Here is a 17,988-nt window from a genome sequence, read left to right on the forward strand (position 1 = left end):
TGAGCCAGACCCGTGGAGTACAGACCAAAGTCCGGTAACAAAACCTTCTCCAATTCAGCAATAGTTGCCGTGGCCGGCAGTAAGTCCATGAGTAGCAGGACTGTCCGGGTGGCCATGTTCTGTGCGTCCTGGCGGCACAAAGCAGGATTGGGAACAGTTGACGGGACAATTCCCCCCATAGCACCCGCCATCTTGGAAAAATCCTCAGGCCCTGGGATCGGGCCACTGGCGTCTGTGGCCGCTCACGAAGGGTGAGCTCCGCCAATAAACGAATCAAGGTGGCGAGGTCCTCTTGCGCCAGCCGGACTTCCTCGAGCAAAAAGTCCAGTTGCTGAAGGTCGTCCTGGGCAAGTTGATCAGCGTCCGCAGATTTCCAGGGGGATGCCGCAGCCAGGCGACGCCACTGGTCACCCACGAAGGCAGTGAGCCTGGTGGCCTCCGCGTCAGTCCGCAGCGTCTCTTCCAAAACGTCTTGCAACAACTCTGGATCCTCGTCGCGTACCTTCCGTCGAGGAGACGAGGATCCTGGCGAACCGTCCAGGGCTCCAGCCAAAAACTAAGCGCTTGGGGAGCACGTCCTCTGTTCCACCCAAGGTCCCAGCAATCCCCTTAGGGCTCCAGCCAGGGACAAAAAGCCAGTTCAAGAAGAGGGGAGATTAATCCCGATTAGTGCCAAAATGTGAGCACTTGTCCTGTGATAACCCCATCAACAACATCCACAGACTAACAGTCCAAAAGAGTTGATTTATTTGGAAGATCTACAGGTTTACAGCAGCAAACAGTTAGATTGGCACTAATGGGGATTAGAAGCATTGTGCAAGGCCTATATGAAAGAGCAATGGTCATATCAAGATAGCAACGGAGCCACGGTAGATTACCACGGGACTCAGAGTCAGACTAGGAATTTGGCGGTTGTCAGAGCCGTCCTTGAACAGCACCTGGTGGAACCAAAACAATCCCAGTCATGCAGCCTCAGTGGAGAACAGGCCTGACAGTGGCAGAGTAAGCGTCTAGAAATCAAGATCCTCTGGTCATGCGTGCTTCCACCACATAGGAATTAATGTTCATATAAAGTTATGCTGCCAAACTGGAAATGTTGGGTTCTTTATTTACAGGCTCAATGTAGAATTTAGATCATGAGTCCATGACTGGGTGTAAACAAGCCTTTTTGCAGCTATAATGAAAGAGCCAGTGGATCTCAGATTAGCATGATTTGAGAAATGGCTTGCCTTTTCTTCCACTCTGTTTTCTTAAACATTGTGCGGGGGTTTGCTTAACCATACACTTTGAAAATGAGGTCATCAGCAAAACGGCCAATTTGGTTTACTTAGCAAAAGTAGAAACTAACCCAGACCTTGAGCCGAGCCTCACTTTTGCAGGTTGATGTGGTGATGTCAAAAAGGTCGACGTGAGTGAGGCTTGAGATCAAAGTGATAAGGAAATTTATCTGTCTTGGAGGTTGAGGTGGGTGGAGCAGGGTAGAAATATCGAGACTTGGATTTTATTACCGCAACACGTGATGTTCAGTCATGGATGATTTTCTGTCTCGAAAAGTTTCCTCTTCAGGTTTCCTCCAGTGATTCCTGGCTAACTGAGGAAGCGGTTCACAGTCCGTTTACACTAAATTCAGTGGGAACAAAACTGCTTAAGAGCCTGTGGAAAGCCCATTGAACAATGTAAAGATTGTCATGATTCTGGTTGCAAGGGGGTTTCTCATCGTCAGAATCAGTGCAGGAAAAATATTTCACATTTGCTGGGGTTCAGGCCATTGAGAGAACGGAGGGAATGTTTAAATTCTTAGCCATAAGTTCGAAATGCAAACACTACTTCTGTAAATGGTTCCTTGTATGTTAAGAGCCATCAAGTCTACATCGTTTAAAATTTGGGCACTTGGGGGAAGCAGAATAGCTATTCTGATGCAATCCAGGTTGCTTTTTTAAAAAGTGGTGATTTAAGTTTGGTGATCCCTCAGGTTTTTGTTGGGTACCTTTCACTTGACATACAAATGTCAAGTGTGTGTATTGAGTTTCCGGCAGGAATTAAGTTTCCCTTTCCCGAGTGTCAGGATTGAATGACCTGTGGAAATTTGGTTGTGGTGCTTTAAAACTTTGTGTCCAAGGTTTGAAATGTGAGTAACATTTCTCAAAGTGATTACAGCATGGCCGTAATAACATTAATCAGCATTACTGTTCTTAACAGTCTGTGTTGGAATGGCTGTTAACAACTGTCTGTTCTTCTGGGAGTAGATAAAACCTAGTGTTTTGGGGTTTTGTTCTTAAAGAAGAAAAAGAGTTGGTTTTTATATGCCAACTTTCTCCGCCACTTCTACTGAATCAGACCCTTGGTCCATCAAAGTCAGTATTGTCTACTCAGACAGGCAGCGGCTCTCCAGGGTCTCAGGCAGAGGTCCTTCACATTACCTACTTGCCTAGTCCCTTTAAGTGGAGATGCCGGGGATTGAACCTGGGACCTTCTGCATGCCAAGCAGAAGTTCTTCCACTGAGCCACAGCCCCTCCCCTACAATAGGTTAGTCTAACTTTTCCACATGAAATTTCAAGAGAAACCCTAAATTGTACTTCTTTTCAGATGTTTGGTTTAGTCTAGAGATGTGAAGTCCTGGCCAAAACAAACAAATACAGAAAGCCTAGGAGGGAAAAAAAATCTCTTAGAATAATGAAGTCCAGATTTTTGAAGCTTGTTCTTAGCTCATTCCTAATGACTATGTAAGACGGACTACACACTGAGAAAATTACCGCTGTATTGTATGACCCCACAGTCCTCTTGCCCACTTAAAATTTTAACATCTTTGTCAGTACGTGAAAGAATAATGTCTCGGTTTTAAAGTATGTTCACCAAATCACAAAAAAGTGAACACTTGAAAAAGTAGAGAAATTTGATTAAATCCTTCCAGACCTTCAGTTCTTTCTCAAGTCCATTGGAGAAGAAACTTGATGGTGGTATGTTGAGGGATTATGTTGTTGAAATGACCCGACATGGGTGTCAGATAGGGCTTCTGACAGTTCCGTTCCCAAACAAGATCGTTTCCCCGCGAACAAGATGGAGTTCTCTGTGCACTCCTTCCCCCCCGTTTTGCACACGAGCTTCAGCCAGGGATTTACAATTGTATTGGGACCCGCCCATGTAAATCTCCGATCTGATATCGGGTCCCGCGCACAAAGCCGAGAGCTCGGCCATCTCCTCCACTGATTGCTCACAATTGTTTCTGTTCAGTTTTACTTAAGTCGTTACCGGCAGGAAACGACTACATTGTCTCTTTGTTCCTGTAACCCTATTGTATCAGCCTTATATATGTATCCATACTCCCCCAGTCATGTATTCCAGCCTTGCTCGTCTCTTTACTGAAATCACTGACTTTCGGAATAAATCCTTGAATCGCTGCTCTGTCTGGATTTGAGTTCTGTTGCCTGAAACGCCGTGCATTTGCTGAAGCCTGACAATGGGTTATATGATTTTCGTCCTCAGTTACTATAATATTTACTCTGTGTGTGTTGATATGCTTCTGAGTTGGAAAAAGTTTGAAGGAAGGATTGTTTCTCACAGGGTATACATACATAACCTCATTGTCATCTCCAATATTGCAGGCTATTGTTTCTTCTGTTTTTGGTAAATACTTCATGGGTACGAAACTGCTCATCTGGGTGGTGCAGAGTGGTAAGCTGCAGTACTGCAGTCAAAGCTCTGCTCACAACCTGAGTTCAATCCCAACGGAAGTCAGTTTCAGGTAGCTGGCTCAAGGTCAACTCAGCCTTCCATCCTTCTGAGGTCGGTAAAATGAGTACCCAGCTTGCTGGGGGTAAAGTGTAAACGACTGGCAAACCATTCTGTAAACATAGTCTGCTGTGAGCTCTTGACCCATCGAACCAGAAATCACCACAGAGACAATCAGATTCCAAGCAGATGGCTTTACTGGTCAAATAGGCAATACAGTGCATTGAAAGCAAGATGACAGCTATGGGTTGTCTTGCCCGTTATTTGGAAATATAAGGCAGAGAAACGGCGGGAGATTACAAAGCATAAACAGAGCATTATTTCCCAGGGATGGCGTTCCCAGGCTTTGGTATGTGTAGCCGTCCTTGAAGTCTGGACGGTTCAGCAGAGAAACGAAAGGAAACATCTAAACCGAGATAACAGCCTGACATCCTGCTCCCCTTAAGGCCCCCTCCCATCCGGCAAGGGGGCTGGTCTGTCTGGGTAGGTATTGTGAAAAGCGTTGACGAGTTTGGGGGCGGACACATCCCGTGCGCGAACCCATTCGTCATAGGCAGGGGGGAAGTGTTTCCAGCGGATCAGGTATTGCAAGGCCCCGTGGTGTATGCGGGAATCGAGGATTTTGGAGACTTCGAAATGTTCCTCCCCCCCCCACCATTATGGGCTGTTCAGGAGGCGGCTCCCGGTGCCATTGTGGGGAAGCAACATGGGGCTTTAGAAGGCTGATATGGAAAACGGGGTGCACACGTCTCAGAGTTTTGGGGAGAGACAGTTCCACTGTGACAGGATATATAAGGCGGATGATGGGAAATGGGCCAATGTATTTAGCATTGAGCTTATGGCACGGACGGGTGGAGCGCAGGTTCTTGGTGGAAAGGTATACCAGGTTACCCACTTGCAGGTCCCTACCAGGGGAACGATGCTTGTCGGCCTGTGCCTTGTATTTGCGCTTGGCTCGGTCTAGGTTGCTAACCAGCCAGGGCCATGTTGTACAGAGGGTGTGTGCCCAAGAGGCAATGTCGGTATCCCCCTCCTCCTCTAATCCTTCCATTGGGGTGATAGGACCGAAGTCCTGTCCATACACCGCATAAAACGGGCTGAAACCTGTGGACTGATGTACAGCATTATTGTAGGCATATTCTGCAAAAGGCAACAGTTCCACCCAGTCATCTTGGTGGTAATTGACATAACAGCGCAAATAGCATTCGAGTACAGCATTGACACGTTCGGTTTGACCATCCGTTTGGGGATGGTATGCACTAGACAACCCCTGCTCCACCCCCACCAATTTGAGAAAAGCTTTCCAAAACTTAGCTACGAAACTACTTCCGCGGTCGCAGATTATCTTGCGCGGAAACGAATGTAGTCTAAAGACATGTGACACGAAGAGGCGGGCCAACTTCTGAGCGGAGGGGATCCCCGCACATGGAACCAAATGTATTTGCTTAGAAAATAAGTCAGTGATAACCCATAACACAGTTTTTCCCCCGCTGAGAGGGAGATCCGTCATAAAATCCATAGCAATCACTTCCCAGGGTTTGCTGGGTATTTCAAGTGGTTGCAGTAGTCCTGGGGGCTTGCCTTGAGATCGTTTGACTGTGGCGCAAACAGGACAGCTGCGAATAAAAGAGTCAATGTCAGAACGCATTCCCCCCCACCAAAATTGTCTGCGCAACAGGTGAAGGGTCTTTAGGAACCCAAAGTGTCCAGCTGTTTTTACTCCATGAGCCAAGTGTAAGACGTCTTTTCGGAGCGCTTTGGGCACATACAATTTTAAGTCTTTGTACCAAAAGCCTCCTTGTTCGATTACACCAGGAGGCAGGGTTTGAGCAGAGCGTTCCATAAGGCATTGTTCCCGAAGGGAATTTAAGAAAGATTCGGAGACGGGAACCCCCCCCCCCTTGTTTACGGTGGTAGTAGGAGCAGTTATGGGGGTTGACGAGGGGGAAGCGCTTACGTGCGGTGGTGTGCAGACTGCAGGCGGCTGGGCGGCCGGTTGGGTTGGAGGAGCTGGAGCGCCGGCTATCGTGTGTTTCCATTGTGGGGGCAGCTGGGCGGCAGGTAGGGCTGGAGGAGCTTGCGCGCTGGCTATCGTGTGCTTCCCTGAAATGGTGAATTAGGGTGGCTTCGGGCCAGCCCACAATTTTGCTTGCTAGTCTTTGAAATTCATCGGCAAACTCTCGAACTAAAGTAGAGCCCTGTCTTAGTTGTAGAAGCTCCGCTTTGGCTTGTTCCCCCAGAAAGGGGTCCTCAAACCTCCGCCGTAAGGCAGTCATGAAATTGTTGAGGGAACGGATAGAGCGGGATCGGGTGTCGAACTGGAGGACCATCCAGTCGGCTGCTTTACCTGTCAAAAGGGAAGCCACATAGCGAACCCGGCTGTCCTCTGTAGGGAAGAACTGTCCTTGTTCTCGCATATAGCTGTCCACCTGATGCAAGAAACAGGGCAGGGTTTCGAGAGAACCATCGTAAGTAGTTTTCAACTTGAGTTGTTTCCAAGGACCGGGCATGGGTTGGCCCGGTTGCACGGGTGCCCTGGGTGCAGGTAAAACGGGACCTCCGGGAACCGGAGGTTGAACAGGCACATTAGCTGGTGGCTGGGCTGGCACTCCCTGAACCGGTACTGCGGCTCCCTGGGGAACGGGTTGTGCCGGGGTTGTCAGGGCCTGCTGTAACTGCCTGTTGTCCTGAAGCAAGTGTTCCATTAGCTCCTGGAGTTGATCTACACGGCCAGATAGCTCTCGATTCTGAGCTCGTAACAGGTGAATGTCCTCACCCGGGCCACCTGTACGATGAGGTTTACTTGTCCTAAAACTTGTGGCCCATTGAGAACTGTCCCCATACAAGTCCTCTTCCTCAGACTCTTCAGTCTTGGCGTCGTTCTGCGAGGCGGCGTGCTCGTTGGGTCGTGCGCGACGGGGCAAATACCGGGGAAAAAGACAGACCCAATGGAGGACCGCTCCTTCCGGAGTCTTTGGGGCGGCCGCCTGTCCGCGCCCGATCCGCAGCCAACTGCAGTTCTTTATCCCTTGCGGCTTGAGCATCGGCTTCCGCCTTAGCCGCTTCAGCAGCTTCCCTATCCGCGAGAGCTTTTGCGCTTTCAAGTCTCAGAGTGGCAGCTGCGGTAATGTGCGGTAAAAGTTCCGTTTCCAGGAGCGTGAGTAGGGGGTCGGGATCCCCACCTAGCAAAGGTTGTACTCGGACCGCGACCGCGGGTGCATCGGCCCCGAACGTCGAGGTCAAACGTTGAGCCAAGGTGGCTATCGTGGTATCCTTTGTACAATCTGCAAAGAGGAGGGCCGTCTGGATAGCGACCCTCTTGGCTTCAGCTTGACAGTCAGCTGCATTGGGTACCAAAGAAAAACCTGCCGGTGCGGCTCCCGCCATGGTACCTTCCCCCAAGGCGACAGGACGCGTTAGAGCCGTGGATGAGAGAGTCTCACGGGCAATAAGCTTATCCAATAAATCGGTTAGTATTTTTAAGTCCTCAGTTGCCAGCCGGGCATCATCCAGCAACTGATCAAAATCCTGGAGGTCTAAACGAGCATTAGTATCCTCCGACGTTAACATCCAGAGAACCCTCACTAGAGATTGCCACTGTGTCTGGACCAGTCCACTCAAGCAGCAAACCTCTGAATTAGTCCTGAATTAGTTCAGCTACTATGTCCTGTAGAAGGGTAGAATCCTCAGATGAGAACTCCAGGGTTCCAAGAAGCAGTAGTCACGGTTCACTCGGAGAGCGCCCTCCTAGCTCCCATCCGAGTGGCAGGCGAACCCTCCGGGGCTCCAGCCTGACTAAAGAATCGTTGAAGAAGAGTAGAGATAGCTGTCATAATGTGAGCTCTTGACCCATTGAACCAGAAATCACCACAGAGACAATCAGATTCCAAGCAGATGGCTTTACTGGTCAAATAGGCAATACAGTGCATTGAAAGCAAGATGACAGCTATGGGTTGTCTTGCCCGTTACTTGGAAATATAAGGCAGAGAAACGGCGGGAGATTACAAAGCATAAACAGAGCATTATTTCCCAGGGATGGCGTTCCCAGGCTTTGGTATGTGTAGCCGTCCTTGAAGTCTGGACGGTTCAGCAGAGAAACGAAAGGAAACATCTAAACCGAGATAACAGCCTGTAAACAGCTAGTAAACGTTGTGACGTCACCCCATGGGTCAGTAATGACCTGGTACTTGCACAGGTCCCTTTACCTTTGAGAAACTGCTTCCAAGTATTACTTTATGTTTATGGTTATTACCCTACCATGCATCTGGTAAAAAGATATGCTGGGGTATTTTTAGAGTGCAGTAGCTTGCTGCATCATATCAAACGCTGAATATATTTGTAATGATTGCTTAAATAGGGCCAATTGTTTAAGTAGAATATCTGTATTTCATAAATGTACCAAAAGTTTTAGTTTTATGTGTGAAGGGGTACATAATCCATTTTATGTGTCTTCAGAGTAAAGGTTTGACCTGATAATGAAAATAAGTATTGCATTTCCCTGACTTGGATGGCCCAGGGTAGCCCAATCTTGACAGATCTTGGAAGCTAAGCAGGGTTGGCTGTGGTTAGTACTTGGATGGGAGACCAGCAAGGAAGTCCAGGGTTTCTATGCAGAGCCAGATAATGGCAAACCACCTCTGTTTGTCTCTTGTCTTGAAATCCCTATGGAGTTGCCATATGGGGCTTCAAACTTTCTGGAAACTCTATTTTGAACTCTGGCTGTATGGACAGGGTTCTCCTGTAGTGGCTTCATTGAGTTGAACAAGAGCACACAAGTGACCACTACACAGAAATACTTTTGATTTCCCTACAGATGAAGGGATGAGCGGCTGGACAACTTCAAGCTTTCCTGGGTGAGGCAAATTGTTTAAATCCTTTCCAGTCTTGGTTTAGGCCTGGTTATGGGACTGAAACAGCCTTGGTTGTCCTGGTGGATGGCAGCGGGGATGTGACTGTGTTGATTCTCCTGGACCTCTCAAAGGCTTTTGATACCATCAATCATCATACCTTTCTGGACCACCTTTCCGGGCTGGGATTGAAAGGCACCATTTTGTGGTGGTTTCAGTCCTACCTTGAGAGTTGGTTTCAGAAGGTGATGTTGGGGGTATACTGCTTAGCCTCTTGGCCTGTGGGGTGCCACAATGGGTTGTTTTGTCCCCTACACACTTTTCAACATTTACACAAAGTTTGTCACCAATATGCAGATGACCCTTGGTCTATCTTGCACTTCTGGCTGATTCCAGGGAGTTTGTAGAGACCCTGGAATGGTACCTGGAGGCAGTGGATGTATGCTAATAAACTGAAGCTTAATTCCAACAAGATGAAAATGTTAACTGGTGAGCAGAAGGTCTGACCCGGGATTTAAAGTGTCACCCATTCTGGATGGGGTTGTACTCTTCTTGAAGGAACAGGTCTGTAGTCTGGGGATGTTCTTGGACCCGGGCCTACTGCTGGGTAAGCTGTGGCCGGGAGTGTCTTTTACATGCTCGGACTGATTAGACAGCTGTGGCCTTTCCTGGGCAGAATGCTACAGCCCGGATGTTGAGTGGAATGGGTTCTAGGCACCATCTCACTCCAGTCTTGGCACAACTACACTGGCATCCAGTTTGTTTCTGGACGCAACTCAAGGTGCTGGTGTTGACCTTTAAAGCCCTGTATGGTTTGTGACTAACATACCTGAAGGACTGCCAACTCCCTTGTGAACCTACCCGACCCCTGACCACTGTGGTCATCTTCAGAGGCCCTGCTTTGGGTGCTGCCGCCTTCTGAGATTAGGCAGGTGGCGACCTGAAAGAGGGCCTTTTCAGTAGCTCTACACTCTCCCCAAGGAGACTCACTTGTTCCTTTCTGTTGCCGACCTCTTCCAGTGGGTGAAGACTTTTTTGTTTCATTTGCCATTCTCTCAGTGATCCCTCCTTCCTGTCCAATGTTTTAATTGTTGCTTTTATGTTTTTGTATGTGTTTTAACTCTGGTTTAAATTGTTTTAATTATTTTTGTTTGTTTTAATGGTTTTTAAATATGATTTTATTAAGTATGGTTTAATTGGTTAGCTACCTTCGTGGCCCTTATGAGGGCAGGAAAGCAGGGTATAATTTTTTTAAAAAAATCAATATACAAATTCTTGCATCAGTCTCACTAACTTCAATACATGGTGTTCATGATGGCGTGTGCATGTCCTTTAAAGCAGAAGAACTCTGCAAGCTCAGTAGGCAAAGTCTGAATCCTCCTCTTGGAAAATGGTTCCTGCCATGCTCCCTGGTTGCCTCTTATTTCCAGGGCAGTTCTGTCGTACCGCCTCTCTCCCCCAAACCCCCATTTTTATTAACTGGGGCTCACTGACTTCTCTGCCTAAGTGAAACCAAATTGTCAAGTGTACAATGCCACATATGCTGTTGGCACTGCGATAGTAATTGTCGTTGTGTTTTTGTTTGTCCTCAAGCAAATGGTGATGAGCCTCCGAGTTTCTGAGCTGCAAGTGCTGCTGGGATACGCCGGAAGGAACAAGCACGGCCGCAAACACGAACTCCTCACGAAAGCCCTGCATTTGCTCAAGGCCGGCTGCAGTCCTGCCGTCCAAATGAAAATCAAGGAACTGTACAGGCGCCGGTTCCCTCAGAAGATCATGACTTCTGCAGACCTCTCCATCCCCGCTGTCCATTCGAGCTCCATGCCGGCGGCTTTGTCACCCTCGGCCATTCCACAGCTTGCTTATGACGGCCACCCTGCGACATCCCCGTTGCTTCCTGTTTCTCTCCTGGGACCTAAACATGAACTGGAACTGCCCCACCTTACCTCAGCACTCCACCCCGTCCATCCAGACATAAAGCTTCAGAAGCTACCCTTTTACGACTTGCTGGATGAATTGATAAAACCAACCAGTCTAGGTAAAGTTTCAATGCATCTTTTTAAAAAACAAACAAAACAAATGCCATTGTTGTACATAGGATGGCAGTAGGGTTGCCAGGCCGTGTCGGGCAACCAGTGGAAGCTTCAGGGGCAGGGACTTGGGCACAGTGAAATCTGCACCATGGTGTCACTTCTAGTAAACCGTAGTGTTTTTGGCGATTTCTAGAGCTACCCAACACCACCTATGGGTTTTCCCCAGAAGTGACATCGTGGTACAGACGACTTAAATTTTTTCTTCTTCTATTGCTGCTTGGAGCAGTGACGGGCAATGAGGGCTGCTGGCAGAAGGCCTCCCCCCCCCATAGCAGGAGGCTTTGGCAGCCCTAAATGGCAAGCATATTCAAGAGTCTTGTAGCCAGAGAAGACCTTATGGAGAAATGAGTTTGCACAATTCCACTGTCTACCTCATTCAGTCTGTAGGAATGAGATCTGGGTGGGAAGTCTGGATCTTGAGAACATATTCCCATTTGCAAAGACTTTATGCTAAAGAGGAAAAGAGCATTGCTTACATTACATCTATGTTCATTGCCTGCTTTTAAACTGTTGAGGTGACTTCAATTACTACATATCCAGAGATGGTTTTAAGGAAGTGCTGGTTTGGCTACTGTGTAAAAGTGCTTCTTTGCAAAGGTCTAGGTTATGTATAGTAGTTTTTTCACCAATTTAAAAGTGATGTAGGAATGCTTTATCAAAAGCTAGCATTATGGTGCTGCCTTTTATTAACAGGAGCAATGAATGGTGTAGGGAAGTGGAATGGTGTAGGGAAGTGGGTTTGCCATTGCCTGCTTCTGAGGAGAACTGAAATATCTGTCTCATACAATTTTATCCTGCCCGTCCTCCAGAGAGCACAGGGCAGCATGTATAGCTCTCCGTTCCTCTGTGTTATCCTCCCCACAGCCCTGTAATGTTGGTTTGGCTTTGAGAGTGACTATTGTAGGCTCATCCAGGGGACTTCATGACTGCGGATTGGAACCCGATTCTTCCAGACCCTGGGCCAACTCTGGAAGCACAGCAACTCACCGACCGTCATTGACACATATTTGATCTATGTGAATCTGTTAACTTACTCTTACTTAATTGGTACACCAGCTACTAGCTCACAAAATGTTCACCATCCCACATGCAAATTACGTAAGTCACTTGGGACAAAGTGGTAGCTTGGAAGTAAAGCTCCTACTCTCCCCCCAAATCTTCCAGTTTACAAAAGTTTGTCAGCCTAGCAGCCTGGGATTGACCTTATCTCACCTTAGGTGACCAATCAAGTGGTTACTTGCAAGCTTGCATTAGTAATTCTTGGGCTTTTTGCAATTTTCCCCCAAACCCACAATGATCCCTATGAGGTTTCCAGGAGTCAGACTGACAGTTTATCCCGCTGCCAGTAGCTCTCCAGAGTTTCCATCAGAGCCGTATCTGATTCAGCGTCTGCTGCAGTGCTTTACAGATTCTTCAGGGAGCAGTTCATCCCACAGAATTATTGGGAAAGGCTAATACGGGAGAGTGGCTGAAGTATCCTAGTGATCGAGAACATTTCCCCCTTCTCCCCAAGATTTTCAGGGTTTCAGCTTGTATATGTTTTTATTTATTTTTGCCAGTTGAGAAACCTTCCAGAAGCGTATTCTTTTGGGTGTTGGAGATTGGAAGGGTGTGAGCACTGGCTTTTTCGATTTTCTGTTGGGACGCTCAGCTTTCCTATTGCTTGGAAAACCAGAAATAGGTGGCTATTACATGCCGCTGGCTGGGATTTGAGCAGTCATAAAATTTGAACTGTGAAATTATAGTATCCAAGAGAATTTCATCCCAAAGATCTCTGCATAATTGTTGTTTTCATGAAGAGAGGCTGGAATCCAGACCTGGCAAAGCAATTTCAAGCTTGGAAAAGTGTTCTTAAAAATAAAATGGTATTCAGAAAGGTGTTTCCTGAAGTTGATACTGTGATCCCTGGAATATATTAGAATGCAGTCCTGCTATTGTTAAACATGAATTCATGATTACTGAGTAGTATTCTGTTCATGTCTTAGATGAGCTTGAGATGGTCTGACTGGAAGGCTTGAAGCAGCTTTCATTTTGAGCATGTTCAACTTTAAACATTTGAAATGCTTGTTTGGAAAGCAAATGGCTGGTGGAAGTTCTTGTCACTTCCTGCCTGGGTTGCAGCCAATCAGTAGGGAGTCTGGTTTTCTTTCTCTGGAGCCCTTTGGAATGCAATAAGAAATTAGATTTCTTGAATGTTCTTAGTGCTACTAGTGGCTTCTTTTAGAGGTCCAAAAGATCTGGCTCCTAGTTTCTTGGGAAATGGATCCCATGCATTCATTGCTCTGAAGCTGTACGAGGTTTTTTTGCCTGTAGAGTTAAGCAATTTTTATAATCCCGTTTCCCTCTGAAGTGTTTGTTTGTATTATAATCATCCTGCATTTCTTCTGTTTTAGTTGTTTGTTTAGGTAAACCGATCTTAGGTGGTTTAGGAATTCTATTCATCCATCCTCTTGAGGATGGGATAGAGAATGCTGGCCTCTTGGATGAGTTGTGGGAATCATGGTGCTTCTCGCTCTAGGTAAGAAGGGCGTCTTCAATCTGGGTTATTTTCCTTTATTTGCTAGGGAAGGCAGGATTCAACAAAAATGTAGGCCTTCCGGTTCCCCGGGGGAAATGACCCCCTCCCATCGGAATGCCCCAGTTTTGTTTCCTGCCTTTGTCAGGGAAGGAGGTTTGTGGCGGTGCTCCGCCATTTTTTCGATTGCATTGTTTTTTTGTTTTGTTTTTTTTTTGTTTTTTTTTTATAAATTTTTATTGATTTTTTAAAGCTATAAATTCTCCATAATTTTGACAACAGCGTAAAAATAATATCACAATCGCAATTATATTGATTGTTGTCTTAATTACCATTAAACATAAAAAATATGACAACTTCCCCATCACCTCCATCTACCTCTTAATAAAGTATTATTAGCCTTCGTTAACATATACTGATCCTAACATTAATTTCATTCTAAAGTTTCATGTTTTATAAAGTTTTACATTCTGGATCAAAATAAAAAGTAGCCTTCCATTATTCCCAGATCTTGTACATTATCACAATGATTCCTTCAATACTCCCCTTTTCCCCAGTTTCTCCAACTCCACCAGTTCTAGCGTTAAAATGATTTAATCCCTTTATTCTGAAACCTTTGTCCCTTTCCATTTAACATAAATTTAAAATAGCCATGCCACCCGTCCACACTGTCAAAGCCTTCCAATCCAGCAATCATATTTAAGTCAATCCTTTAACCATGGTCTAATACTTCCTTCTGTAACTGAAATAAGTCAATCAGGTATGGGAACAAGATTTCTTTGTTTTCTCTCATTTCCTCAGGCAAGGTGCATATCCAAAAATAATTATTTCTGGGCTTAATCCCCATCGTGGCTTCAATCTGTGTTCCTTGATCTGCTCTCTTCTTCCTTGTATCCACACGTCCTTCCATGTCTTTTTTAAATGAAAAGTCCATTTCTTGTATGTCTGGTCTCTTTGTCGCCGGCTGGTTACTTTCTTGAGCTTCTGTCTTCTTCTTTATATCCTGATATTCTTCCGTGACTTTTTGGGCAGAAGAATCCATTGCTTGTAAGTCCATATTTGTAGTCATCATTTGAATTTTCAAGACTTTTATGTCTTCTGTAACCAGATTCAACTTCTGATTACATACCAGTGATGATTGGTCAAGAGTCATCATCACTGAAATCAATTGAGCCATCTGTGTAGAAATCTGTTTTAATTGTTTAATTGTCGCCTCAGAATATTTAGCAAACATGTCCTGTACTTTTTTTTCCATGATTGAATTCAGTAGAATTCCCTTTGATTTCATAAGAGCAGGGCTATGTTAGCCAGATGAGGGAGAGGCTCCAGAGTATGTAACTTTATTAAAAATTTGATGGTCATCTAGCAGGAGTCCAGCATGTAGTTAATAGAAAATACTTTATTGTCCAACTTAATATCTTTTTCGGGTTGAAAAAATAAGTATTTAAACTTAAAAAAACTTTTTAAAGTTAAAAATACCAACGAGTTTTACCAGACGCTCTAGATCGGCTGAGCCAGGAAGTATTCCAGGGATTACCTAATCGTAGACCTTCTATCGTCTCTTCTCTATGGTTATTACCTTCAGGAGTGGTTTTGGTGTAACACGAGTAAGACGAATTTCCGGTCTTACGACCTTCTTCCTGTTGATTTGTAGAGCAGTGGAGAGGTAAAGCACAGAGTCTTCCGGTCAAAGGATCCTCTTTGTTGTACACGTGGCTGGAGGACCTTTTTTTCCCTCATGTAACTTCTCAAAAGTTCCTCCCTCCCCTTCCTTTAAGAACGCGTCGGATTGGCAGATCTTACATCAATCATTCAAGCTCGTTGTTTTAATTTAAGTTGATCAGTTTGATAAGGCTCCTGCTGCTTTATCTGATGGATCTCATACAACAAAATCATCCAGTTCAATTAAGGGAGAAAAACGGTTACCAGGAATATTTTCTTCAACCCCCTGTTATTCGATGACGCCAGTGAAAGACGAAGGATTCTTATCTACTCACTTGGGCGCCCGGAGGTGAGGCTTTAATCTTAATGTAGTCCTTATGATGTTTATAGGGTGCTGGAGGGTAGAGTCTAAAGCCGAAGTTGCGCGCTGGCGATTTCAATCCCTTCGTGCCCACGGGACCAAACGTCTGAAACTCCGGGGGGCTTATTAAAGCTACCTCAGAGTATTCAGGAGGTCAAACCGCATATATGGCTGCAGGGAATTCCTGCCTCTCAGCCCACTTGCAAGGGCTGGGTTGGGGTGCAATAAAACACCCCAAATCACACGCAAACTTGGATACTCCCCAGGAGCCCCTGGGAAGACGCAGCACTCAGCCCAGCTCAGCACCATTTTTTCGATTGCATTCTTAATAATAATTAGAGCAGTTAATTATATTCCCCTTTTCCCCCCACCCGGTTACCCTTCCTGGTTACCTCTTTACCTCTGTATTGTTTGCCTTTGTTGTCTGTTCCCCTGTCGCGTCTGGTGTTTGGGGCCCGGAGGGTTGGAGTCCTTTCCCGCCTAAAAAAGATGGCGGCATCTAACCAGGACGAGTTTATCTCCCCAGGGGATTTAGACCCGGGTCTCCTTGTCGCGGCAGCGCCAAGCCGCGGGGATTCCTCGGACCCCTCTAAGGGGGACAATCCTAAAAGAAAAAGGAAGAGGGAAAAAGAAAAATTCATCCCCCGGGGAAGAAGAAGGAGGGCGCAGACGCGGCTGCTGGCCGGACGCCTTCTACACCCGCCGCTACGTCTGTGGCGGAGCGGGTGAAGCTAGGAGCGGCCGCTGGGCGGACGCCAGGCGCGGCTTCTAGCCGGACGCCAAAAGACCTGGAGGCTGGCGCGGCTGCGGGCCGGGCGCCTGGCGCGGCTGCTAGCCGGACGCCTGAAGATTTAGAGCAGGGGTCCTCAAACTACGGCCCATGGGCCGGATCCGGCCCCTCAGGGTCCTGAACCCGGCCCCTCAGGCCGAGCCCAAAACCAGCGCCGCGTCTCTCCACCGGGAACTGTGAGCCCCATGATGCAGCGCGGCCCGCCTCTGGATGGAAACAGGAGGGGGAGAAAGCCCGTTTCCCCTCCCGCTGCATGCCGGGAGCGGTAGTTCGAAGCGGCCCTCCGTGTGGGGATGGCCTCCGACCGGCTCTGCTTGGGCACTGTCTTGTGACCCGAGGCGGCCGTCACCGTCTCCTCCTCCTTTCCCCCTCCCTCCCTGCCTGCCTGCCTGCCTTCGTCTAGCCCTCCAAAAGAGGGAGCTGAGGAGGCTGCCGCCAATTGCAGCTGCCGCCGGTGGTTTGGGAAGAAGCCGGAGGCAGCCAACCCGGATCTCAAGCCTATAAGGGGGGCAACGGCTCGCCTCTGGGGCAACCCGCCTTCCTCTCTTCCCCCCCACCCCTTCCCCTCCGTCTAGCCTCCTCCCTCCTTCGCCTAGTCCCGAGTGCGCCTACTCAGGAGTAAACCGCATTGACTCCCGGTAGAGCTTAGCCCGCCGCCTCCTGTCCGGAGTTGCTCCTGTCTAAGCCGAATTCGGCCAATTATGCACGGGAGGTTTTGCCTTGGATTTGCCGCTCTCTAGAGGCACATTTTCCCCATCTTGCATTCTCAAAACTCTGCATGGGGGGGGGGGCTTATTTTTGAACTTTGAGCATTCAGATGGGAAAAATGTGCCTCTAGAGAGGGGCAAATCCAAGGCAAAACCTCCCGTGCATAAATGGCCAAAAATAAGCCCCCATGCAGAGTTTTGAGAATTCAGATAGGGGAAATGTGCATCTTGAGAGCTGCAAAACCTTCCACGCATAAACATTTCCCCCCATCTGAATTCGCAAAAACTCTGCATAGGGGCTTATTTTTGACTTTTGAGGATTAGGCTGGGGAAAATGTGCATTTAGAGAGCGGCCCTAGGATCGCACTGAGATAGAATTTTTTTTTTAATAAATAAGCCCCATATAGCAGCATGCCCCATATAGCAGCATCAAGCCGACCTCCTGCAAGACTAGTGACCCACCCTGCAGCCCTCTCCTTCAAACTGACCTTTCCCACTTCCTTTCCTAAATGTACCTCTTTTTTTATACTTATTTTCCCTCTCCCTTTTTAAATCGGTCCTAATTTTACCTTTCTTCCCGCCCCCCTGTCCTTTCTTGGCGTCTCGCTGAAAACTGCACAGCATCTTTTGCAGAAACGAAGATTTTGCAGAAAGCCTAAGTGAGGGGACTAAGCCTAAGCAGGCAGCTGGCCTTTTCCCTGGGGATCGGTAGTGTGCCCGACGAGAGGTAGGCATATATGCCACATCTGGTGGCTCAGGGTGGCCAGTTGCCCACTTTTCTTCTGTAGGAAAAGAATAGCCAGTTTCTCTTTGCTGGGTGACATCAGTGGGGTTTTGTAGTCAGATGACGACCATGAGAGATTTTGTGTGCCCTTTCAGTTCCGGCGGTTCCTGTAACAGTGCAATCCTGGCACTATAAAACCCAGCCAGAGCAAAATACTAACTATATCTTTGTTACGCTGCAGAGGTGAGCGTGGTGTAGGGGAAACCTTCACCTTTAATAGTATAAATGCCTGTTAATTAAAGAGCTTGTGTGTGTGCCTGCTAGTGGGTGGGCTTGTGTGTGTGTGTGTGTGCGTGTGTTTGCTAGTGAGTGAGCTTGTGGGTGTGTTTGCTCGTGAGTGAGCTTGTGCGTTACTGCTGAGCAGTATGTGCAGTGTGAATAGGAATTTGTTCATATTTTTTTCAAACTATAGTCTGGCCCCCAACAGTGTTTGAGGGACAGTGAACTGGCCCCCTGTTTAAAAAGTTTGAGGACCCCTGATTTAGAGGCTCCAGAATGC

At 47.2% G+C, this 17,988-nt stretch overlaps 1 protein-coding gene across 1 annotated transcript in view; it reads left to right on the top strand.

The window, feature by feature from the left end:
• Positions 1–17,988, top strand: part of PIAS1 (protein inhibitor of activated STAT 1) — an 88,207-nt gene that overhangs the window by 29,892 nt on the left and 40,327 nt on the right. Inside the window, exon 2 of the mRNA XM_056865700.1 lies at positions 10,171–10,615. Within this exon, the coding sequence (XP_056721678.1) occupies positions 10,171–10,615 (445 nt within the window). The remainder of the gene's footprint in view (positions 1–10,170; positions 10,616–17,988) is intronic.

Source organism: Euleptes europaea, chromosome 20 (genome assembly GCF_029931775.1).
Source record: "Euleptes europaea isolate rEulEur1 chromosome 20, rEulEur1.hap1, whole genome shotgun sequence".
In the NCBI taxonomy this organism is placed as follows: Eukaryota; Metazoa; Chordata; class Lepidosauria; order Squamata; family Sphaerodactylidae; genus Euleptes; species Euleptes europaea.